Genomic DNA, 26136 nt, shown 5'->3' with positions numbered 1-26136 from the left:
TCCACAGACTGAAGAATGGATATAGGGGATACACACACACACACACACACACACACACACACAAATGGAATATTACTCAGCCATAATAAAGAATGAAATCTTGCCATTTGCAACAATATGGATGGAGCTAGAGAGTATGATGCTAAGCAAAATATGTCAGAGAAAGACAAACAGCATAAGATCTCACCCAGGTGGAATTTAAGAAACAAAACAAATGAACACAGGGGGAAAAAGAGAGAGAGAGAGAGAGACAAACCAAGAAACAGACTTGTAACCACAGAGAACACACTGTGGGTCACCAGAGGGAGGTGGGCAGGGGATGGGAAAAACAGGGGATGGGGATGAAGGAGGGCATGCATCATGATGAAAAAAACAAAATAAAATTACTTTTAAAAATAAAAAAATAAACAGGAGCAATAAATTCACAAAAGGATTAATACCAGTGCCCAATAAACATATAAAAAATTAGTAATCAAGAAATGCAACATAAGACAAAAGAGTATCATTTTTCATCCACCAACTCGGCAATAACTACATTATAAAGTAAAAATATCATGTGCAGACTTTTTCTGCTGGGAAGAGAATAAATGGGTATAAGCCTGGCTATTTGGTAAAAGTGTATCAAAATATTTTAAAAAGTACATATTCTTTGATTCATAAATTTTCATCCTATAAACTTAAAAGAAGCAAGTCATTATACATTTCCCAAAATGCATTTCTTCGAGGATGTCCAAAATAGCACCGATTAGAATATAAAATGCCATGACAGTCCTTACATTCAGTAGATACTATGGCAGCTTACTCTGCATGTCAGCGAGAGGCTTTTCAGTGTAAATGAGAGAAAGCTCAGCCTGATAGCCTTAAAGAAAGGGGCCTCGGGAGGGGCAGGCCTTTAACTGGAAAGTGTGTGCAGGGCTCCATACAGCAGCCTGAGGCAGCCAGGCCTGGTCTCTTCATCTTTCAGCTGGGACTGCCTCTATCTTGGCTCTGGCTCCTCCTTTTTGTTGCCATTTGCTGGCCAGCAGCTCCCGTGGCCACTCTCTCAGGCTCTGGTGCACTGGAAAGAGGGACCATCTCTTCCTATCAAACCCCAAACATTCTCTATGAGTTTGGGCCAGTTTGGGCCACTTCTCATCCTTGAATTTACCATGTGATCAGAAGGATAAAACTGTGCTGACAAGTCAGCCCCATGTGTCATGGAATTGTGACCCCTGGAGCCTGGCCAGGAGAGGAAAAAGAGTGGTGACCCAAGGAAATCCAAGTACTACTGCCAGAAAAGGAATAGATACTAAGAAAAAAAAAAAAAAAACAAACCCATGTTTGTCTAGTATATATTAGCATTTAGATGTTCGAGAAGGACAGAAACTTTAATAAAATACATCCACAATAATATCATAATCAATATCCACAAATACAAAACTTGTATTCCTCAAAGGACACCATTCAATGAGTGAAAAGGCAAGCCACAAAGTAGGAAGGATGGGCACCACATAAAGCTGACAAAGACATCCAGAATGCACAAAGAGTTCACACAAATCTTAAGGCAGACAAGCCCATAGAAAAATATGCAAACGGCACTTCATGAAAGATCTCCAAATGGCCAATTAACTGGAGAAGATGCTCGTCCTCATTAATTATCAGAGAAATGCACACTTAAATGAAAAGTGAACACCATCAGAACGATTAAAATCAAAAAGACTAAGAAAAGATCACTGAATATGGATGAGCTTCCGAACCCCACGGGAGGAGTAATGTGAAGTTGGAGCAAACACTCAACAGATCTAGGGGTAATTTTCTGCGGAGCACACGCAGAACCATGAGCACATGCACCAAGAAACAGGTAACACAGAACAACTATCAGAAGGCTCAAAGCAGCACTATTCATGACTCCAAAATCGGAAACAGCCCAACTGTCCACGTGCCGCAGCCTGGGGAAAGAGGGGTATCCATAACAGCGTGCATACCATAGTGTCTGCTCAGTATTGGTCTACCAGCGCGCAGAGCTGGATTCTTTGGGAAGGAGGGAGGGATGTTTGGGAAACATTGCTGGGAGGGAGGCAGGGAGTGATGACGGGAGGTCCACAGGGCTCTGGGATGCTGACACCATGTGCTCCCAGACCTGTGGGGTGATCACCTGCATTTCCTCAACACAATTCCCAACCCAGTGGAGGTTTCACATGTCTGCAGCCTGGCATTTTCATGCAATGTGCACTGCACATGCGTCACCACCTTTACAGTGCGGGCTCCATTACCCTGTAAGGTACTGGCTGCTGGGTTACAGGAAGCCAGTGTTCTGAGATGCACCTGTACCCAGGCCAGTCCTTGTTACTTGTCTCTAAGCAGCCTGAGGGGAATTTAGTTCCCTAAGGACCTCCTTCTGGATCCACAACCAAGGAATGACTGAACTACAAGGTATGAAGGCAACGTCCTGCTTAGATGCTGCCAACAGCTACCCGTCCTCTTGAAGATAAAGACCAGACTCGTGGCCCAGCCCAGCTGTTGGAGCTCATTCTCCACCATGTGCCCAGCCCCATTCATTGTCCTCCTGTGACCCAGTTCATTCCTCAGATTTGCCCGTCCCTCAACAACACAGCTGTGAACTGTGCAGGTCCACTTACATACACTGTTTTCAACAAATACAGTACAGTACTGTAAATGTATTTTCCTTATCATTTCTCTAACTGATCTGATTGTAAGAATACAGTACACAGTACATGTAACACACAAAATACGTGTCAGTCAACTGTTTGTGTTATGGGTAAGGCTTCTCCTTAACAGTAAGCTACCAGTGGTTACGTTTTCAGGGAGTCAAACATTATACACAGATTTTCCACTTTATGGGGGGGGAGGTACACTGAACCCTCATGTTGTTCAAAGGTCAAGTGTATATAGATAAACACATACATACACACATAAAATTATATAACTGATTAATGTCTAGCTCTGGGAAAGGAAAAAATGTGTCTATTTTCTCACTGTTGTATCCTAGTACCTAATACATGATAAATATTCAGTACATATCTGAACTGTTAGAAAGAAGACAACGCCACCAAAATGCAGTCACTGTACTAAACCCCATGTCAGCAGACCAAGACTTAATACCTAGTCTAACTGCAGTCTCAATCCCCAGGAATTAAACTTTTTACACTCAATTTGGAATTATCTGGTTAGCACCAGAGTGATAGTCTGGCCCACAGACCCCTTCCGTTCCCTGAGGAAGGCGACCTTGTCTGAAACAATGCATTGTCTAACAATGTCGTTCTCACACCCTTTCCAGCTTTAAAAGCCTGTCCTTTCCTACAGCTCGGCAAAGCTCCTTTCCACTGCTAGACAGGGATGCCTCATGCATCATTAAATAGCCAATTTGATCTTTAAATGTATTCAGTTGAGTTTTTGTGATTTTACAGATTTAGCAGCTGTGATGGGATGTGAAGCGATCTCTGACAGCTTCAGGGCAAGGAGAAACACAGGCGTGGTACCCTGAAAGCACTTTGAGTTCTCTGTGTCCCTGTTTCCCCAAGCCCTGGGTGAGTTCCTCTCGGTTCTGAGTGCGGCTCTCTTTGTGCTGATCTCCCAATCTCCTGAGATCTACAGTTGCCCATTTGGTTGGAATCCCTCTCCACAACCTCTCCCCACCCTGCCCAGATTCCACACCAGGAACTGCTGGTGGTTACCAAACTGGGTCCAACTTAAAAATTGGGTTGGGTCCTGGATGAAACTGGGCCCAATTTAAGCTGGACTGGGTCCAGCACAAGGCCTCATGTGAATAAAATTCTGTAGTAAGTAATGGCTTGTAGCTAATGGGAATCTTGGAAGCCAAAAAAGCTGGAAACCCTGTGGGCACAGGTCAAGCATTTAAAGGCTGTTGGAGTGCTTGCCGCCAAAATGATGCTCACGAGAGGATAAGCTCGTCGCAGAAAATTATAAATGGAACCGTAAGTAAAGTATCCTTGATGGTTTACACTGGAGCAAAAGAAAACATAAAGTTCTCCACATGACCCAGAACAGGAGAGAGCCCTAATTCTCGCTATCCTGAGGCTAGAACTAGGATAATATGGAACAAGGCTGGTAACAAAAGTGCGGGGAGTGGGAAGGGCACCAAATCAGACACAGTCATTTCTATTTGTTGAAGTCTTTTCCTAAATTATTAAATATTTTAAAGGTAACACTACTCTTTATATTTAGGTGCAATCAATCAATCAGACTATACCCTCTTTCTGTTAGGCAGACTGAAGAAATTCTGACTTTACAGACGACGTTCAGCCCTCACTTCCGAACCATGACTTGTTAGGTGAGCACAAGGCATCGAGAACGAACAACGATACTGTGGTTTAAAACTCATTTCCTTTTTCAGTTATTTAAACAGATCCAGATGTCTCCCTCTGCCATAGCCTCTCTCTTGTACTCCAGGCCAATACGCTTTCACGGGGAAATAAAACGGGTGGTCGGCCCAGGTCAGCGGGGGAATCCCACGTGCAAGCAGACACCCCGACTGGTGCCACCTCCATCACCAGCCCAAAGACCAGCGGGTCACGACCCCCTGGAGGTGGCTTTTCCCAATTTCACAAAATTCATCAGCTTGCAGCCTGTCCTGTCACCCTGACACGCCCACAAGTGAGTTCGACTGCCGCCAGTCGGTGTTGCAACCACACCTGCTTGACCCAGCCTCCCTCGGCGCCCCGACCGTCCCACGAGTCCTGTGGGACCCGGCGGAGTCCAAGTCCCCAGACAGGGGCGCCAGGGCACTGCGTGCTCTCAGGTCCGACTCCGCGGATTTCCACGAAAGCAGCAGAATGGGACTCAACAACAACGAGTGATCCGAAAATGCATACAATCTTTCTTCGGGAAGTCTAGTTCAATGACTAATAGGGGCCCCTCCACACCAGGTTCCAAATTCACCAAGTACCCTAAACAGAAATACGACTCCATTGGGAAGCCTCTTTTAGGAGCATTTCAAAAACTACCGTGTTCTTACGAGGAACAGAGAACAGGTAACAGGTGCCTGAGAAGGGTCGCGTCCTCGGCCTCCTGTCTCTCACCTGGGGCCCGCCGGGACCTGGCGCGCAGCCCGCGAGGTGGACGCTCGGTCCCGGTGAGCACTCGGAGAGCGCCGGGCCGCGCCCCGCCCCACCCCTGTCGCCCGGGTTACGAGCCGCCGCGGCTTAGGACCCACTGCCCTCGTCATTTCCGCGAGAGGCTAAGGGCCCTTTCCGCTTCCGGGTCTCGCTTCACTTCCGGGTCGTGCCTCACTTCCGGGCGCCGCCTCATTTCCGGCTGCCCTGGCGCGGCGCTCCAGCCCCGGCCCGGATGCTCCAGACGCGGCGCCTGGCGGGGAGCGGCGGTGAGTACGGTGACCGGACTCCCCCAGTCCTCGCTCCGGACAGGGCCGTCGCTCCCAGAGCCGCCCCTCCGCTCGGCCCCGCGCTCCGGCTGCCCGGAGCCGCCCCGGTCCTTTTCTTCCCACCTCCCCTCCCCCTTCTCACCCTACACCGCTCCTCCCTCCCCTCTCCCTTCCCACCTTGCACCGCTCCCGCTCTCCCCTTCTCTTCTCTCCTCCCCTTCCCACCCAGCACCTCTCCTCCCCTTCCCACCCAGCACCTCTCCTCCTTCCCCTTCTTTTCTCGGCTCTCCTCCCCGGGCCTCCGGGGACCCGCCCCCGAGCAGCGGCCTGGCGCTGCCGGCGCTGCCGGCACTGCTGGCGCGGGGGTGCTGAGCTTGCCCTCTGGTCCTCCTGCAGGACGTCCGCAGGGGAGCAGGTGACTGCGGCGGGCGGCGGACATGGCCGCTGCCTGGAAGCGCGCGCTGCTGGTCCTGCTGGCCTCGCAGGTGGTGTCCTCGGTGAGCCCCTCGGACGAGGACGAAGTTCCCGAAGAATGGATCCTCCTGCACGTTGTGCAGGGCCAGATAGGAGCCGGGAATTACAGCTACTTGAGGTTAAATCATGAGGGGAAGATTGTTCTTAGGATGCAGAGCTTGAAGGGAGATGCAGACCTGTACGTGTCGGACAGCACCCTCCACCCGAGCTTCGACGACTATGAGCTGCAGTCCGTCACGTGCGGCCAGGACGTGGTGTCCATCCCCGCGCACTTCCAGCGCCCCGTGGGCATCGGCATCTACGGGCACCCGTCCCACCACGAGAGCGAGTTCGAGATGAAAGTGTACTTCGACCGCAGGATTGAGCAGTCCCCCTTTGCTGAGGTCGCGGCCATCGATGGCAGGGACCCAGGGCACAGGCACGCCCACGCCCCCGAGGATGCGCCCCCGGAGGAGGAGTCCGTGCTCTGGACTATACTAATTAGTATTCTGAAACTGGTACTTGAAATCCTGTTTTGATTCACTGAACGTGCTCTGGAGTCTCACGCCCGTAATCTGTGAAGTTGATTGCAGTTCTCTTGGAACCCAGCTACACTGATCTGGTGGAAATTCTGGTTACTTCTTCTAATTGAGGGATGGAAAATAAAGCCATACAGTTTTGTTACCTCATACACCCCAAAAGTAGGGAAAGCAGCAAGAGCGATGTAATTTTTTTTTCTCCAAATGTCAAAATTCCTGTAAAAGGAATACGCACAATAAAATGTTTAAACTCCAGTTTGATTAGCTTGTCAGGTGACTAAAAATATCGCAGTAACCCAGGTATATATAAAATAAATTGAAATAGAGCATCAGATTAAAAGGTTGGTAGCTAGAACTGTATTCTGGTTAGAAATTCCGAGTCCAGTTAACAACGTGTAGACTTTTCAGAGTTACTAAAAGCAAGTCTGAAACGTAATGATTTCTGGGGATTAGGGTGGGTATGGGGCGAAAGCCCCGTTTCTGCTCCCCAGGTCAAGTGGGCACCCCTCTCCAGACGGGTTTCCTGGCAGACAGACCCAGGTCGTTCCTGTACCAGCTGCACCAGATCTCATCAGGTCATTTGTATTTATCACCTTTGGCTATATTAAAATTCTTCCATCATTAAATAACTGTTATGCTACCCACCATAGGCCAGAAACAATATAGATTAGGAAAATTTCATGCAAATAATAGTCACTTTCAGGTCAATGGAGGAAGAGTCGAGTATTTCAATTAAATTGTCTTAATATTTCCAACTGAATTTCTGGATAGAGCCAAAGTACTAAGAAATTGAAAAAACGTTTGGAAAATGAACTGTTATTTCTCTACTTGAAATTGGTTTTAAGGGTAAAAGTGGCTTATAACAAATAAATGAACTTGCAGATTTTAAGCACATAGTTAATTTCAGAAATCTTTTATTGGCATAAAATTGAGAATGTAAGTTGGCACCAAATATTTCATTTAAATCCATATTACAATATGGGGGTCAAGAAACTACTTTATTTTATCCCTCTTTGCTGTTTTTCCCCCTTCTGCCCACTTTCCTGGGTGTTGGGGGGGCTCGCTGACAACAGTCACAAATCCAGCGACCTAGGAGAAAAATTGTTAGTTAATATAGTGTGAAATTTAATTCTTTAGGACTGAATTTTAAACCCATTTGGCTCTCCTTCCTTAGCTATCACTAATGACATTTCTCTGTGGATTTGTGATGTGAAGGACACAAATGAGTTTAGGGAGAAAAATGTACACTTCCCTTCATCAGTGTAATCAATACCATGTGAAATTCAGTGCCAGTGGGGGGGGGGGGGGGGAGTGACTCTATACAATAAGGACTTTAAAAGTTACCACAGTCCTTTCTGAAACCCAAACGCTATCCTACTTTCAGAGTTCAGTACTACAAATCCTCCTATAAAACCTGTTACAGAGTTTGGCTTATTTTCAGCCTTTTTCTCTGCTGCTCAGTGGCAGCTCCTGAGACCTGGTGTACCAGACACGCACTTTAAACTGATCAGTGATAAACTACCATGTACTCCATCTGAGTTACTCCAGAACTTCAAGTTGCCTGTTTCTTAATGATTCCCAGGAAACTTAGTTCTAGGCATATATTTTATAAAAGTATTATACAGTGTTAACTATGCAAATAAGTTCTAAATTTACACAATTATGTGTAATATTTTAGTCCAATTACTGTGATTTATTCTTTGACTCTGTGTTCATTCCAAAGTTATCTGGAATTGTCATGCTGCCTCATTTTATAGAAATCTGGTTTAATATTTATAAAGGCATAGCAGTCATTTTTGTTAAGTTTCTGAATAGATGACATAAAAATAAAATCAAGGCTTTGAAACAAATTGATGCTCTTGCTTTAGTTCTTTCAGTAGAAAGACATGAGTTCACGCTACATTGGACTCTACTTCCAGCACTTGGATGGGGCACTCTGACATCCCATTTGTCCTTTAGTTGGGTTACCTAGGGATGAAAAGCAGGTGGACATTATCTGGATAATCACAACTTTGGTCACTTCTTAACAGAAGGGTCTTTATGGTGTTATGCAAAGCCTTTAAAAAAAGGCTGGGAGAGTCCCTTCACTCAAAGATAATGTTCCTCCTTTTTTCAGTCTTTACCTGATGGAATAGCACCAAGGCCCACACAAAAAGTATGATAACCTCGGTCACACACATCACAGAACATCATTTCTTCTTCGTGGTGGGGTTGTCCACATATAATGCAAGTTTTACATTCCATACATTGCCATGGGTAGGTCTTAATCATAGAAACAAGCTCCATGGTCATATCCAGGCAAGAAGGATGGCCTAAACCAAAACCAGCATTAGTATTTCACAAAAGAATGTTGAACTTAATATGGCATAATAAAATGCTAGTTTGCTTCGAGTTCTCGAGAATGGCTACAATGTTTAATCACCAAAGAAATGAAAATACAAGAAGTAGAGGAAAATACATGGGCGGCTTTTCTATGCCTCACAAGTTACCCTATAAATTTGATGATCTTTGACTCAGGTCTAACAACTAAAAATCCTGGTTTTCGAAGCAACAAATAGGGTGGTTAAAATGTTAAGAAGACATGTCAGTACTTACCACTATTATCACACTGGGAGCAGTGTATAAGTGATTCAGCCTTCCCTTTCTTGTTGGACTCCTTACCCTTCAGACAAATTCCACATAGAGCATTTGGAATGACCTTTGGCTGGAAGGGTAGAAGAGGGCTATAAATTCATGCCAGAAGAACTTACTATGGGTTCATAAGGAATTGTTACTGCCTTATCTACTTTTGGTAACTTGCTAGTGAGGACCTTTTTGAAAGACCTAACCAGACAGCCTGCTTTCAACATACAATGGCCTACTGACTAAAGCCTTCGATTTCGTTTAAAACTTCTGTCAACAGCGTGATCTCCTGTTAGGATTAAATGTAGCATTCTACACTCCCTATGTGCACAGTAAGATCTGTATAATAAACTGGAAGGGAAGAAACTACAATGTCAAGTTGAACTATTAACTGGAAGAGAAAATCCAGGAACCGAATGACCATTACATGTATAGTCAGGCTTACTGAGAAACAGAAGGCTCTGTGTTAAGCAGCTTATATACTGGTTTTGTTTAAAAACTGATTATTTTCCCAAAGTTGTAAAAACAGATCTATAAAATCTAAGTTACAAGAATCAATGTTTTAACATTTTTAATTGAAAGATGTCTCATCCATACATTGTCATGTGCATAAATGTTTCTGGAAACCAAGCTATGATTATTCCCTTTGCATATCTAATAATAAAAGAGCCTGTGCTTAAGGGAAAAGCATTCCATATGAGATACAAAACATAAAAGAGGAAAATAAGTTTTCAGACAAGCAAAAGAAAAAAAAAATCACTTAAAAAATTACAGACACCCTCATATTCTCGAGTACCATTCATTTTTTGGATTAAAGCTTTGCTCAATTCAATGAAAGTATCTGGGCTTTAAAAAACACTTAGCAACACACGGAAAAGGACAAAGAAGAAAAGATTCACAGCACCTACAATTATTAGGGGAGGGAGAACATACAAACGTCACAGCTTTGACCATAAGATGATGTTCATTCATGCTACCTGAATACGTACATAATGGTGGCGGAAAAAGAAGAGCAAGCATGGGCCAAGTAGGAGATGGGCCAGGGTCATATGTGTATACACGACCAGCGGGGAGATTCTCTTCAACAGGACTGGGGTATTTCTGTTTTATTCCAACCCAGCCAAATACATCTTCTATTTCCCTCTCCTAAGTTACTAAACCAAAGAGGAGTCTAAAGGAAACTCCAACTTTGTATACAGCAATCCAGCTTTGAAATGTCTCACTGCCACCTTCAAAACCTGTTAAGCCTTAACAATTCGTTAATTCTTTAAGTTTTTTATGTTTTAAATTATCTTTCTTTGCAAAAGATGACAGAGGCATTCAAAAATAATTTTTGGCTTATTTATTTAAAAAAAAGTCAACCTTATACATAAATATAATAAAAACAATAACTACACAATCACAAATGTCTCTACAAAATAATAAATATCATGGAAGTTAAAACATACATGTAAAACTTTACCGTGAACTATTCTACATCTCCTGTATGTGTGTCTGTATACCCTGCTCCCCCAACAAAAGGATAGTGTCACGTGCTCACACCGTGTGGTCTTGCAGCGCAGTTACCCTCCACTGTTGCTGCTACATTCTATGCAGGACGTTCTCACTGTGTTTCCTACACCTGAACACAAGACAGCTAGAAGTGCACTTCTACGATCCAAGTTCTGATCCGGTGATGACCACATCTGTAACTGCCATACTATACAGCAGAAAACTACCTCTCAATACACCAAAATAAGAACTCTCTTGTGGTTATGGCACCTGCACTGAATGGAAAAGATATACTTGTTTAATACTTGTAGTTGAAGTTAGATACTGGTATACCAGGTATTCGGATATCTTTCACTGAAGTCAGGGAAGTAACTACACAGTTTTAAATCCTAAAAGAACTCCTCATAGGAGATCCTTTACAAAAGTCAAAAAGGAATCAAACACAAGGCTAGTCATTCACATTCTAGAGCAATTCAAGTTCTACAGCCATTAAAATATACATTAAACACCTATGATAAAAAAGGGACACCAAGAAAATTCTAGGTTTACTTCTAAGCTTAAAAATCATAATATTTTGTTAAACCACTTAAAATTTTTCTTACCCAACAGTCTTCATCTTGATGAAAAGAGGGAGTGACAGGGGTGGAGAAGGGAGAGAGAAAGAAAGAGAGACAGAGCTTTGGAGCATTTCCTAATGGCAATTCTTGTTCGCTCAAGCACTCTGAGCTGAGAAGCCACCTGCTCACACCCAGGACCACGAGTTGGGAAGCTAGTCTCTGAAGGAGACCCCTCTGACGGAGGAAGGGAACAGTGTGCAGAACTCCCTCGAAGACTGACGGAAGAGAACCCTATGTCTGACAGTCAGTTCTACTTCTAGTAACTGCAACAACATCAAAGTTTCACTATTGACAAGAAAAGTAAAATACTCATCCTAATGGTTCTCAGCATCTCAAATAAAAGGCTCACAACACACTGACTTTCCTGCTTGAGAAATAACCAAAGATAAGTGAGACTTTCACGGTAGCACTAATATAATATAGATTTTAATTATAAACTTGTCAGATAGGCCTGAATCCTAACAATTATGTTTTAATTGCAGGTTAATGTAACCTAAACAATACTGTCCTACAAATTAAGGGCAAGCACTAGTGAATCTTATTAAGCAAGACATCAGATACATCATCATTTTTCTTAACTCCAACATATTTATATATATGACCTTCAGCTTGAAGTACCCTAATATTTAGGCACATCTTGGCTTATTAATATTTTTCATAGAGAGGTTAATTTTAATAAACATGTTCACATTAATGTATGAAGTCTAGATACTGGTTGTTCCAAACTTTGAAATACCTGAAACATTTTTAGCTACTAAAAATGTTCACAGAAATTATAAAATGTGTATTTTGCATATTACACTCCCTTGAGTAATATCAATTTAGGTTAATCTATAGGATTTCTAGATTAAATCAATGATACTGCGGAATAATTCTTCATTTTCGGCCTCTATTAAAACATCGACTTCACCATTCTCTCCTCTGAACCCATGATGAATCCAGGCGTACTGTGAAAGGTCTCCTTGATGCCAACAGTGTGCTTCGAGCTGCCACTCCAACTGAAGACCAGCAGCACGCTCTGCAGCACACACACCGGGCTCACTTTCCAAGATTTAATCTTTGGAGTTCATTTGCTTCCAATTATTAAGCATTAATTTACATTTTATGTTTAAAAAATTAGGTAAGCTATATATGTAAAAACAAGTATAAAAATCACACAGCTGCAGCCTACTGAAGCCATCCTTGGAAGCCAACCCTTGCCAAATGAAGCTTAAAATTTGCTTGCCATAGACTGAAAAACACGCATTTCTAAGTTGATTATGTAAAGGCATTTTCAAATTAAACACGGATTAAATACACTAATTTGTTAAATTGCTTTGTTTACTTCAGGAGAAGAAAGGTAAGCGGACTGCGAGAAGGGCCCGGCTGGGGGAAGGGAAGTTGGCTGGCGGCCCGCGCGCGCACCTGTTCTTCTAGATCGTCCACCGCGACCCCAATCCTGACACACGACAAGATGCTTTAACAATTCCACTCAGCAGAACTACCCGATCGCCTTACTCTAAAACGTGCCTTCAAAACACTTTCATAACCACAATAAAAGGCATATTCTGATACATTCCAGACCATACGAATGGTCTATTTTACTATTACCGTCCAGAACGTAAAACCGTGCGGCTGATTTCACCCCTTGCAGGACATTCCTAAACCCCCATGCAGGGATAAGGCTACTCACCTCTCACCTAGCTCTCTGAGGGGGAAGACGGTAACAATACTATTGCTGATAGCATACTACCTTACTCTGAGAAGAGCCAGACCAGAAGTTCACAAGTACATATAAATATATATGCCAGATTGCACCACTAAATAATGCTTAAATCCTGGTCATGGAGTTATAGAGGCTATCTGCCAAGGTCAGGCTAAAAATTCACCACAATGTAAATAACAGGTTTTACTATTTTCTATCGCAGAGTTAGCTGAATTTGGCCAATGGATCAAATAATCTTTAGATTAAACCCAGATCTTTCTCCAGGAGAGGCAGCTTACTCGAAGAGTCTATCCACCCATCCCTTACAGCTTAGCATGTTCAGCTATACTAAATACGAGGATATTTTAAATGTCAGATGATTAGGATCTTTACTCCAAGGAAACAAAGTATGAAGTTCTGCCTATGAAATAAATAATTTTTTAAAAACCCATACTTGCCTGGTTATTGTTTAAAAGACAAAAGATTTTCTTATAAGTTGTACATATACAGAAAACAGAAGCTGAACCATAGGCAAAAGTGACAGAAAAGCCACCAGGAAAATAAAGCAAAAAAGAAGGAAGCCGACAGAGGGCACACACCACAGAAGAACAGCTAGTGAAGTGCAGCAGGCAGAGCTCCGCGACTCTGAAAGTCAAGTTAGACTATCTCGGGGAGAGAGGCTGGTCAGGAAGGAAGCGGAGTCAGGGGCTTTTTTCTTCTACCTTGTACCCAGGGACTGACTTGGACAGTACAGAACGTTTGGAAGCATCTTTTCTTGGAGTAGCAGCTTTGTCCTTGGATCTCTGTCTTCCCTGGAAAGGCTCCTCCTGGCTGTCGGGAAGGCCTTCCCCTTCAGACACGTTGCCGGAGGAGCTGTCCTGGAGGTCAAAAGCACAAAGATTCCTTGGAATTCACACAGACTTGAGTGGGATCTATAAGAAGTTTTGAAGTTCCATCAGTGTAAAAATAAAAAGATAATGGTAAATATAAGAAAACTTTTTCCAGTGCAGACTAAAAGAAGTCATGTTAAAAATCACCTACCGGTCTTATAAATACATGATAACACAGAACTAATTTCATTTGCACCAGCTAGTACCTTCATCCACCGTTTTCTGACGTAACATGGACAGAACTGGCTGCTCCGGTGTTCGACAGCACTGTGCTGTGTCACCGGCGGGCATTGTTTGTTTCAGACAAAAAACGGCTTAAAAAATAAACTCTTAAATAAGGGTGGGTATTTTTACTGAGTAACAAATGTCATTAAAGTTCTTCAAGCACTCACCTGTATTCCATGCAAGCACCAATATCACTGAGGCTCTACGACAGACAGTATCTGACATATTTTATATGTTCAAAGTTTAGGAGTTCAATATCTGATCATTTAATTCTTCATTTGTTAATTTAAACTTTTCTAACTAAAATAAAAATGCTATGTTCATATAAATTATGAAAATTATAAGTGAAAAAAGTAGGCTATCCGTAACTATCCTGATAAACATTCTGAGACTGCTGGGCACATGAACGTGTCTCCTTGTAATGTTTTCCAGGTGTGCGTCTGAATAACACATTCACACACGCATACACACACCCCATCTACACTTCTCCTCATTGTTTTAGGACACAAAACTAGTGGGGCACCTGGGGGGCTCAGTCTGTTAAGCGACCGGCTCCTGGTTTCAGCTGAGGTCATGATCTCAGGGTTGTGAGATCGAGCCCCACGTCAGGCTCCACACTCAGTGCGGAGTCTATTTAAGACTTTCTCTCTCCCTCCCCCTCTGCCCCGCCCCCACTCCTCTAAAATAAATAAATCTTTAAACGTGATCTTTAAAACACACACGTGGATTACACTGAGTGTGTATGCTCGTGTTTTTCAATTGTTTTAAGTATTATGTGCATTTTAACACATCATTAAATATTCTTTGAACTTAATTTCTGTCATGTAAATGTAATGTATCACCTACTGTGGACATTGAACTTATTCCTAATTTCCATTATAACAAATACTGTTAACACTCCAACGACCATTTTTTTTCCTAATTAAATTTTGTCCTTCAGGTAAATTCTGTTAGTATATTTACTAGGTCAAATTCTGTGGAAGTTAAAAATCTTGGTATAAACTGTTAAATGCTCTCCTGAAATGCTGGATTAATTTATACTCCTCTAGGCAGAGTGAGGGAAAGTCAGCTTCAACATAGCCTGCTCACACCACAGCTCCCCTTTTACCAATAAGACAGGAGAAAAATGGTACCATCACTTTAATTACTGGAATAGCATCTTATTTTATGTAACGTGTATCATTAAATGTTTTAGAAGTTGTTGGTGACAAAAAAATGTACTGCCCATTTAATAGTAGCACATTCTCGGCTTCAGGCTGGCCACAATGAGGTTTAAAAATGTGCTACATCAAATCAAAATCCTCTGGCACTGTGATTTTTGTTCTCCTTCACCTCCACCAAGCACACCAGACATTCCCAGTCATGCAATTGCATTTTGCTTGGGGGAAAAAAAAGTCATACAAGAAAACTTCCCAAAGAGCACAACGTACCAGTCACCTTCACATTCTCCTATAGGAAATCTGAACTATTGATCAAGCAACAGGACGGGGTGCCTGGGTGGCTCAGTCGGTCAAGTGCCTTCGGCTCATATCCCAAGGTCCTGGGATCGAGCCCCAAGTGGGGAATCCCTGCTCAGCAGGGAGCCTGCTTCTCCCTCTCCTCCCTGCTTGTGCTCTCTATCACTATATCTGTCTCTCTCTCAAATAAATAAGTAAAATATTAAAAAAAAAAAAAGTTAAACAATAGGAACACAAGTTAACGTGCTCCCAAAACCAAGACATTTCAATACAGGATTGTAAACTCATATCCGGTGCCCTTTCCTAACGTGCCTGTGATAACTTTAAAGGCAACTTTAAAAATAAAACTTACCAAAGGCCATGCACAGCCCATCTATACCAACGCACACAATAAATTTTCTTGATGAACACATTCAGGAAATTATATGCAACTGTCCTTGTTCAAAAAGAGGGTGGTGACACAAGTTCAATTCAACATCTGGGAAAGCAACTAGCAAAAACTCAAGGGGCAGGAGACACCACCTCGTAAAGATCAATGCTCCTACCGAAGTGCCTTTGTGTTTCCGCCTCTCCTCGCCTCGACCGTCCTCGGCATCATCCGAATCGCCGTCGCTGTCTAGGGCCGGGAGCTCAGGATCCAGAGGGGGCTCATAAAGCGCGGTGTTCAACGGCAGATACCGCAGCTCATCCGGTGAGTACCTGAGGTTCAGACAGATGACTGTCAGTTATCTTTTATGATTCATATGAATGATCTAATCCATGAGCTTCAAAGATAGCCTTCATCTTCTCAATTAACCCCAAATACTTTTGGAAAACGATTACAGATGGAACAAATAACTTTTCATTTTCTATCAAGTAAAGAAAGGTAATAAATAAAAAGCTTAAACATTTTTTTACAACAGGCTAAGAGTGTAATATATGCACTTGATTCTTATTGTCAAAAGATAATGTCTCTCTCCTTCATCCTCAACCCAAAAAGAGGAGGGAAAAAAAAAGTCAGCAGACTACAGTGGAACTGTGGCAGTTAAGGACCGTGCACAAAGCCTAAGCTGCCTGAGCACCCCACCCCCACTCCCTAAGTTCTCACTGCTTGTGGGTCTGTCGCTGCTTCGCATGTGCAACGAGGACAACGATGCATCCGCCTCACAGACGGACGTGAGGGTTACATCATCGACGCTCGTGATGCACGGCAGTGCGTGGTCCATGACATTATCTAAGAAACCAAATTAATCACCTAGTGTGTCTGACACTAGAGATCAGCAGGCCCTCATCCTGAGTCAGATGGCACCCACGCCATGTTCGTGCCATTCCCACCCACCAGCCGGCCCCCCCCACATCACACCCGGTCCACACCCTGACACCTGCGTTTAGGAGTAGGCACCAGATCAGCAGCTCCCTCAACTAACATAGCAAAAAGCAAAGGGACTGGTACCCTGCATATCACTTTTAATAATCTGCTGACCCAAAAGTGAATTAAAATCTGCTAATCAATGATTTAAATTTGGCTTTCAAATAGTATGATCCTATAGTCTATTTTTTTTTTTAGAGATTTTATTTATTTATGTGACAGAGAGAGACAGCCAGCGAGAGAGGGAACACAAGCAGGGGGAGTGGGAGAGGAAGAAGCAGGCTCCCAGCGGAGGAGCCCGATGTGGGGCTCGATCCCATAACGCCGGGATCACGCCCTGAGCCGAAGGCAGACGCTTAACGACTGCGCTACCCAGGCGCCCCGATCCTATAGTCTATTTTAAATACTATTCTTTAAAGAATAATCTCTTTCCTCAAGAACATAAGATTTAAAGCTGAAGTAAAAGTTGAGATTTTCAAACAAAATGACCCTGTTCGCCTGGTTTTCAGTGACATCCCGGTTGGGGATAAGAGATGAGCAACATCTTGCTACACTGTGTGGAAGCAGCAGCCAGGCCAGTGATGTGGCTGAACAAGCAGGTGGCCGCACCCACCCAAGCAGCCACTCTGCTCCTTCCTTCATACTCTCTGCAGACGAAGCCAGTGCTTCCCAGCAGAGGTCTGTGGAAACACAGACAAGAAATCAGCAGGTCTGGGGTTGTGCCCAGGAGTCTGCATTCCCAACAAACTTTCAAGTGACAAAGGAACAGTGTGAGACCTGAGGTGCTTGAGAACCTCTGGCACTTGCCCACAGAAACATGAGTAGGTGGGCGGGGAGACGGGCAGCCTGGGCTTTGTCAGCAGCTGTCCAAGCGCCGCCTCAACTGTGTTCTTCACGGCAGAGCCACAGAGGTCAGAGAATATGGACGCACGCCCAACTTTTTGGAGGCAAGTACACAAGACTTTCAAGTCCCTCAGCAATACCCAGTAGGAAGGGTCATAAAACCAATGAATACCTTTTGTAATATTCCTGGAACTGTCCGGGGATGAGGGCCACTGGGTAAGAACTGACCTTGGTTCGCTCTGTCGGTAACACTTTGTACTTCCCTTGAGGCACCTGGATAACCTGGGTTAACATGCAGAGAAATACAAAACACAATCCCTTGTGTTCTCCACTGTGCTCCTCACCCCAAAAGGCTAAAAACACAGGAGACATTAGGAACTAGAACCCAAGGAGACAGGAGAGTGTTTCTAGCTGTACAGGGGAATTGTGTCTGGCTCTTCACCACGGCCATCACTGCTGAGGGAAACGTGGTGTGCTTCTGCCCACCACTGATGAGCAAGGGGACCTGGGCAACGCATACAAACGTCCTCATCTAAGAAATGAGAATACTAGCTTCAACCTCACATGGCAACCATGAGTATTACGTAAATTAAGATGGAAATTTCTTAAAACAACCCTTGGGACAAGTAGTAGAATGTCAACCACAGGGCAAAAGACACCTCACTCACACACACACACACACACACACACACACAGAAGTGAGCGGAGTATTACTGGCATATCATTAAAAATTATATCTCAAGTTCTGGGGCAGAAAAGGACACATTGCCAGTACGAAAAAACAACGGTTAAATAAAGGAGGTCCTGAGCACTCTACCATCACAGCACTAAGTGAGGTTCAGGAACTAAGAAAGTTAAGCAGCCCTACGTGCGTCTGCAAGTCGAAATAAGCTCTTCTTTCTTCCATACGTTCCCGGTTTAAGTTGCTGTTAAATTCAGCTGCTTTTTTGGCAGCTTTCTTAATGTACTCAGGCACTTTGCTGGCTTCAACTTTCTGAGTATTCTGTTGTTGCATTTGCTGAAATAAAAATATTACATTTGGAAGTCAAATATAACTTTACAAAATGTCATTCTCCCCAAACCAAATAAGAGATGGCAGGCACCTCAATACTTACAGAATACTCTTTATAATGATCTGTAATTCGCTGACGTTCTTTTTCTTGTAAAATAACAGAATATTCAGCATGTTTGGCTGGATATTCTTTTATCATTAAATCAATCACTTCATCACTGCGCAATGCTGTTAAGCCTATTTTAGACAAAAAAAAAAGTAAAAAAAGCTCTTTTAAGGCTAACTGAACAAAACTACTTTTCAAAATTTGCTTTTCCTTCACCCTACATTTAAAGTTTTCCAGTAGTCAAGGGAAAATACTGTGATATATTAGAAAATTAAAAAAATATTCATAATATAACGTCAAACAATTTTTTAAAAAAAGCTCATCAAAGTTGCAAAAGAAAATAAATCAATTTTTCAACCACTTTAAGATTCAATGTACTATAAACATATATCCCTTTACTAAAACAGTGGCTAAATAATGATGCATACTAACTATACGCAATTGAGGACTAAGGATTATCCTTAATCTAATATCCTTAACTAAGAAAAGATATTAGAAGAAAACAAGAGTTTTTCAATATATTGCAGTACTTAGTCTTCAAATTCAATACACGAGAAATATTACAGAGTCCATTCAAATTCCCAGAGAGGCATCAGCACACACATACAAGTCACACAGGCAATTTTCAAACTCAGAGCATCAGATCATACCAACTGCTGTGATGAACACCCATGGTTTTATGTTAAAAAGTAGCCATGGCACATTAAAACGTTTATGAAAGAAAAACTGGAAACAAAGCATGGAGATAATCATACAGAACTAAAAACAGCAAAATGTGCCCTATACGAGACAAAGACCAGTACTTTTAATAACTACTATACAAATCTTGCATGCCACACACACACACACACACACACACACACAGACACACGGACACTTCTGTGAAATGATACTGTTATAAAATGTCATTCTTCTCTGTATTTTAACAAAAACCAAAAACAATTTAACACTTAAATAATTCAATCTATCTCATTAATATTGTAAAATACTTCAGGAAAGACGACAAATACCCATCCAATATCACCTCATAAACATCTAGCTTTCCGAATCCACGTTCAAAGCCTCCGTTACCTAGAGTACACTGCGTCTCAGTGATGACATTCAGCTCCCGCAGGTAGAGTTTCTCCTTATGGGACAAATCTCGTCGCTCTAAATCTCCAAAAAAAAAGAACAAAAGACTATTAAAAATAGTCTTTTACATTTGTAACATTATGCATTTGTAAAGCTTTTAAAAACTTAAAAACCTTTTTAAGATTTTTTAAAAAGTTAAATTCTTCATGGACTTGAAAAAGTACTGCGTGTTATATATTCCAAAGATTACTAAAGAGACCACGCTATCGTACAAATTCAAGGAATAAAAGCTAAATTAAAGTTGAAAATAGAATAACCCAAAGCAAGAATAGTAACTAGTTGCACAGACAGCTTTTCTCAAATGCAGACGCAGCCCCACGTACTGCCTCCCTCGCTCAGGCCAGGGAGCAGTAGGAAAGAATCAAACTCCTGCTGCTTTCGGCCATAACATGACTTTTTCTAAGACTTCCCCCAGGAAATTCACCTTCCACATTTTGCTTTTAAGTCCATTTATAAAGCATAAGAGCAAACTGAGAGTGGAGAGAAACGTTGGGTGACAGCAGAAAGGAACATCAGCCAGCAGAATATACAGTATATTACAAACAATCCATACTCAAATATTCAGAAGTTGATAACCTATCAAAAAGAATTACTATTAGTTACAAGTTAGACTTAATCTGTTACATAAACTAAGACTTAATACCTGGATATTTCCGTTTAAAGGAGGTCACACCCAAATATTCACTGACTTGTTCTTGAAGCATATAGTATTCTCCTGTTTCATCAGGTGGCCATTTGTACTCTATCAAATTTTCTGCTGGATAGTAGCTAAAGCTAAGCACAGAAATATATATTATGCCTTAAATGTGGCTTTTGTTAAGTTTTAGTCATTTTTATTTTAAGGATTTATTTTTGAGAAGTTTTATTTTTAGGAATTTTGGAGAACTACTTTAATTATTTAAATTCTCATTCAGTCGTCGGACTCTGCCATACATACAAGTTCCCACGGTCTTGTGCGTCCAAGAACATCACAAAACAGGCAGAGGGAAAGAAAAGCGAGCATGTGCGACACCAAACAAAGCACTGGAGCACTTCCACACACCCCGAAGAGCCACGACTCACAAGTGTCAGCAGTAAAGGAATTTTGTAGCGTAAGAGATCTACGAGGCCAAAACGGTGGTGATATTTTTTCTGAATTCCCTCTCTTGGGCTTCACGCCCATACCCCTGTTTCATTCTCCCAAGGTACAAAGTCGCCAACTCATTTTCCACCTGCTGTTCAGTGAATCAAACAGCCAAGAAAGCAGAACTCCAAAACCTTGTTTCTCAAAGAGCTGAACTATAAACCATAATTGTTTTTTCTCATAGACTCCACAAGGCCAGAAGCAGAGAACAGACCTGGTCTGATGGTGTCAGTGTACCACGGACCAATCCCAATCCTGAAGAGCCAATGACAGATCTCTGGACCCCGCCAACTCAACCCCTAAATCTCATCAGTGCACAATAGAGGCAAGAATGGGACACTATTTTATGCATCCAATTAAAAGTAACAACCAAAAAGTAGAGTTTTCTCAAAAATAGTGCTAGGAGGGGCGCCTGGGTGGCTCAGCCGTTAAGCGTCTGCCTTCGGCTCAGGTCATGATCCCAGGGTCCTGGGATCGAGCCCCGCATTGGGCTCCCTGCTTGGCGGGAAGCCTGCTTCTCCCTCTCACACTCCCCTTCCATGTTCCCTCTCTGTCAATAAATAAATAAAATCTTAAAAAAAAAAATAGTGCTGGGAAATTACATATCCAAATGCAAAAGTATGAAATTGGACCCTTACCTCCTATCACATTCAATAATAGATTAACAACCTCAATACAAGAACCAAACCAGAAAACTCTTGGAAAACAAAGGAGTAACTCTTCCTGATCTCAGATTTGGCAACAGGTTTTAGACATGACACCAAAAGCATGAGCAACAGAAGAAAAATAGGTAATTAAAACTTCAGCAAAATTAAAAATTTTGTGCAGCAAAGGACTCTTTCGACAGAGTGAAAAAGGCAACCCACAGAATAGAAAGAACTGCAAATCTTGTATCTGATAAGGGATTAATATCCAGAATGCATAAAAAAAACTCCTACTACTCAACAACAAAACAACCCAGTGTAAAAATGGCGGAAACACCTGAAGAGACATTTCCCCCAAAGATTCACAAATAATCACTGACAAGACGGTCAACACCACTAGTCATTCTGGAAATTCAACTAGAAACAACAGTGAGATGTCGCTCACATCTCTTAGGGTGGTATTATCAGAAGAACTGGGACAGAACCAATGGGGAAGGAAACTGCACTGCTGGCAGAACAGCAGCGATCCAGCTGCTCCTCCCCAAGGGATAGATCCGAAGGAATTAAAAACAGGGACTGCACACATATTTGTACACCAACGTCCACCGCAGCTCTGTTCACAACAGCTGAAAGTGGGAAACAACCCTAGTGTCAGTCACACATGAAAGGACAAAAGGTGGTCTAGCCACACAACGGAGCTCAGTTCGGCCCTAAAGAGAAAGGAAATTCCAACACATGCTACAACATGGATGAACTTTCAAGAAGTTACGCTGAAAGAAGCCAGACACAAAAAGACAAATACAGTTATGATTTCATCTACACGAAATACACTACAACAGGCAAATCCAAAACGTCAGCGAGGGCAATGGCGGCTGCCGGGGCCGGGGAGAGAGGGCAGTGGCAACTGTTACTGCTTCATGGCTAGGACGTTTCCTCGCAGTAGTAAAGCACTAGAGAAGGGTGCAGGTGGCAGCTGAAGGACACTGGACTAACCTGTGCCGCTGAGTGACACACCCAAACATCACTACAGTGGTGAATTTTATATGTGTATTTTATCACAATAAATACATGCCGTAATTGCACTGAGTAGCAAAAGCAATGTTTGCGTCATATGTAAAAACATGACAAAAGTATACTACAATTTCTAACAACTGCCTTTGCCAGTGCAGGGGCCAGGGAGGAGGTAGGTATCGCAGAGGAGAGAAACATACCACAAAAACTACGATTAAGCAATGAAATGACAGTACCCAAGATCTTGACTTGAAGTCTCACAACTCCTAGAGCTATCTCCTGAGCCCATTCGCCTCCTTTTGGATGGTTGGGTCCCATCATTTGAATTATCTTCATTATCATCCTATACATTTAAAAAATTCAAAAAATAAGAAGAGAACAATAAAAAAATAAGGAAAGAACGATTATGTATCTTCCCAGACTTGCTAAAAGACTCCACTTAAAGGCTTTTCAAGGACAACTGATTATACAAATGTTAACCTTCTATTATAATTAACAGGGGTCAAGAATTTGGTATGGCAAAACCTGAGAAGAAAACTTAAAAAAAAGTGATCTTCAATACAATCCGAGTAAGAAAATTTTTAATTGACTTGTAAATCTAAATCTACTTTTGCTTTCTTACCGACTGCAGTTAAAATATCCTGTGCTTTAAAAACACATAAAATTGCTGCAACACTCTAAAATTAAAGCAAACCCTCCTACCTCAGCTAGGAAAAAAATATGTGAATCATTTAGTGTTTAACTCAACTCATAGCTCGTTGGTTGACAGGACTATTCTAATGGGCTCTTATATACTTCTATTTCCATGAAAAAAGGGCATACAAAGACTAAAAACAGGTTACCAATCCTGCTATTTTTTTTCTTACACCGCAAAAATTTAGCAAAAATATTCCCTAATAAGAGTCATCAATCTATACAGCAACACACACACCCCCATCAAAAGAGGGGAGGCCTAAGCATTTTTAGGTAACATTATCCGTGATGAGACATTAATATCAAGACTTTAAGTTGAACCATTCCATTCAGAACGCGAATGAGGCATCAGATGTTAGAAAATGGATTTATTTACATATTACCTAAGGCTTAATGACTATAAGGCTTACAAAAATAACTTTTAAAAAAATCAAGGACGTGTAGCTTTGTAAGATGAATACAGTTTTGTTAAATACCATGGTCTTCTTGCTACATATTAAAAAGAAGGCACTCCCGTAGAAGAATACAAAGAGGTAATAAGTTACATTGGTCATGTATACCAAAGCTGGACTGGGATCTTACTGGGCACTTTCCTTCACTAGCTGAGTGCTGTGTTCTGTGAGCCTCTCCTTACCTGTAAAATTGAGATGATAGTACCGCCTGCATGGCGTGGCTGATGCAAGGATTAAATGAGTTAAATACGTGCGAAGCACTTAGAGCAAGGCCTAGCAAATAATTAAGTGTCCTACAAAAGTTAATATAACTGTGATGATAATTGGAAAGTCTCAAATGGCTCCAGCTACTTAGGAATTTACCCCGATCCTTTCCCAAATAGTACAATATATGGCATACTGTCCTTTTTAGTTCCTGTATAATATAATCGTTCAATTAAAGAATTCTGTACATTCCTATGAAGAAAAGCAACCAAGTATGAGATGGAGAACAGACAGAATAAATGTATTCTCCAAAATTTTACACTTAACAGTAAGGATCACAATTGAGACATTTCATATTCAGTATTTCAGGAATAACTCCCTTTAACCAAATTCAAGAGTTTTTGTTTTGTTTTGTTTTACCTGCGATTGAGCATTTTAAGAACTTTAACGTCGATTTAAGTGTATTTCCCTTGGTTAAAAAGCTGAAACACTCAAAAAAAAAAAAAGTTAAAAATTCAAAGTCCTCAAAAAAAGCTGAACCCAGAGTTCCATAGGCAGTGCTCTGCATGTGCTATTAGCAGTGCTAAGCAGAGGCACTGCGAGCACGAGGGAGCGTGGGTCGGCGGCCCCTTGCCCGCACAGGTGCGCGGTGGAGCGGCGCGTTAGGGACCGCCCGCACTCCGAGCCACAGGTGGTATGCCAAGGCCGCAGGTGCGCTCCCCCCGCAGGTGCGCGCCCCCCGAGGCTCTCCGCAGCCTGCTCCAGCGGCCGCTTCCGGGGGGCCCACCTTCTCCCCAAACCCCTGATGGCGCACACGCGCTTTAGCGCGCAGCCCGGCTGCTCTCCAGTCGCCTCCGGCTGAGCACGCGGTCCCCTTAGCTCCGGGAAACGGCACCGACTACATTTCAAATCACAAAAAGAGTTTCGCAGGAAAAATTAGAACGCCTGCGTGCTGGTCTAGTTACTAAACTAAGTTCACGGACTATTTTGTGCTCCAGCTGTCTGCCGGGTTCTCGGCGAGGCAACACAGTCCAGAGCCACCCGAGCCACCCCGGAGCCTCCGGGGCCGGTTTCCCCGCTCGCGGCCGGGACGCCGCGGCCCCGAGAGCCGCTTCCGCCGGGCGCGCTCCGAACCCCGGCGACGCGCACTCCGCCCCGCACTCCGCGGGGCCAGGCCGCCCCCGCCGCCTCAGGGACCCGGCCGCGGCGGCCGAGCGGGGGCGGCCTCGGGGGGCGGCGGCCTCGGGGGGCCGCGGCCTCCGGCTCGTCCCGGCGGGAACCCCGCGGCCCGGCCCCGCCGCCGCCGCGGCCCCGTCCCGTCCCCGCCCCGCCACTCCGGGTGCCGCTCCTCACCTTCGGGGACGGCGCTCCGGGGGTGGCCGGGTCGCTGTCGCACGGCCGCGGGGACAGCGCCGTCCCGGGGCCGGCCGCCGCCGCCATCAGCCCGAGCGCCCCGCGCCGCCGCCTCCGCCGCCGCCGCCGCCTCGTCCCGGCCGCCGCCGCCGCTGCCGCCGCCGCCGCCGCCGCGCGGGCCGCCCGCCGCCCGGGCCCCGCCCCCTCCGCCCGCCCGCCGCCCGGGGGCCGGCCCCTGCCGCCGCGCGCCCCGCGGCCCGCCAGCGCCGCCGCCACCGCCATGGCCGCCGCCAGCGCGCCGCCGGGGCGCCGCGGCTGAGGGGGCGGAAGGAGGCCGCCGGCGGCCCGCGCGCGTCAGCCCCGCCGGCCGCTCGGCGCCGTCCGCCGGCCTCGGCTGTTCCCGCCGCGCCGGCGCCCCTCGGCCCCGCGCGCTCCTCCGCCCCGCGCGCCGCGCCCTTCCGCCGCCCGCTCCCCGCGGCCCCTCTCCGCCTCCCGGCCGCCGCTCCCCTCGGCCCCCCGGCCGCCGCCGACCGCGGCCCTCAGCTGCTCCCGCCCCGCCGCGCTCCGCGGCCCCGCGCGATCCTCGGGCCGCCGCCGCCACCCCACCTCCCGGCCCGCCGCAGCCTGGCGCGCTCCGCGGCCCCACCTCCCGCCGTCCCCTCAGCCCCCAGCCCCGCCCCGGCCCGCCGCCACTTGGCGCGTTCGCAGCCGCCCCCTCCCCGCGGCCCCCGGCCCTGCCCGGCCCGGCCCCGCCACACGTCAGCCCTCTCCTCCCACCGCGCCCGCGCCGCCCCGCCCGGGGGTCCCCGCCGCCCCGCCCCCTCCCCTCCCCTCCCGGGGGGACCCTCCCTCCAGGGGGGCCGCCCCTCCCCCTCCCCTGAGGGACCCTCCGCCTCC

General features: G+C 44.7%; 3 protein-coding genes across 9 annotated transcripts in view; 1 reads left to right on the top strand and 2 right to left on the bottom strand.

The window, feature by feature from the left end:
• WDR27 (WD repeat domain 27) overlaps positions 1–5208 on the bottom strand; it is a 163627-nt gene extending 158419 nt beyond the window's left edge. For 3 of the 6 annotated variants that reach the window (XM_044379964.3, XM_044379963.3, XM_048225916.2), the window contains exon 1: positions 5040–5199. The gene's annotated coding sequence lies outside the window, so the exon portion shown is untranslated. Of the gene's footprint in view, positions 1–5039 lie in introns of all 6 variants that reach the window. The other 3 variants (XM_048225914.2, XM_057310880.1, XM_044379965.3) reach the window with 3 other exon arrangements.
• Positions 5209–5235: 27 nt separating this feature from the next.
• CUNH6orf120 (chromosome unknown C6orf120 homolog) lies at positions 5236–8183 on the top strand. Its single transcript, XM_026487988.4, has 2 exons — positions 5236–5341; positions 5738–8183. The coding sequence occupies exon 2, from the start codon at positions 5779–5781 to the stop codon at positions 6331–6333; it is 555 nt and encodes a 184-aa protein (XP_026343773.1). The 5' UTR covers positions 5236–5341; positions 5738–5778; the 3' UTR covers positions 6334–8183.
• On the bottom strand, positions 7217–25353 carry PHF10 (PHD finger protein 10). 2 transcript variants are annotated; one of them, XM_048226020.2, is made up of 12 exons: positions 25240–25353; positions 22774–22880; positions 20403–20533; positions 19700–19783; positions 18626–18759; positions 18379–18528; positions 17683–17792; positions 15865–16018; positions 13470–13625; positions 8929–9037; positions 8457–8645; positions 7217–7422 (listed from the first exon to the last, which is right to left on the bottom strand). In XM_048226020.2, exons 1-12 carry the CDS (start codon positions 25324–25326, stop codon positions 7337–7339), a joined length of 1497 nt encoding a protein of 498 aa, XP_048081977.1. In that variant the 5' UTR covers positions 25327–25353; the 3' UTR covers positions 7217–7336. The 2 variants fall into 2 exon arrangements, with proteins under 2 accessions (XP_048081977.1, XP_048081978.1); XM_048226021.2 differs by having other exon boundaries at positions 19700–19777.
• Positions 25354–26136: the final 783 nt, after the last annotated feature.

Source organism: Ursus arctos, unplaced genomic scaffold (genome assembly GCF_023065955.2).
Source record: "Ursus arctos isolate Adak ecotype North America unplaced genomic scaffold, UrsArc2.0 scaffold_13, whole genome shotgun sequence".
NCBI lineage: Eukaryota > Metazoa > Chordata > Mammalia > Carnivora > Ursidae > Ursus > Ursus arctos.
The sequence above is the reverse complement of the archived record's forward strand: the minus strand, read 5'-3'. Positions and strand labels throughout refer to the sequence as shown.

Excerpts from the sequence above, each read along its gene's own strand:
- CUNH6orf120 (XM_026487988.4), top strand. The coding sequence starts at position 5,779 with ATGGCCGCTGCCTGGAAGCGCGCGCTGCTGGTCCTGCTGGCCTCGCAG.
- PHF10 (XM_048226020.2), bottom strand. The coding sequence starts at position 25,326 with ATGGCGGCGGCGGCCGGCCCCGGGACGGCGCTGTCCCCGCGGCCGTGC. Across the intron at positions 18,529-18,625 it reads ATCATTATAAAGAGTATTCT|CAAATGCAACAACAGAATAC; the intron begins GTAAGTATTGAG and ends TTTTTATTTCAG. Across the intron at positions 13,626-15,864 it reads GGAAACACAAAGGCACTTCG|GACAGCTCCTCCGGCAACGT; the intron begins GTAGGAGCATTG and ends TTTGACCTCCAG.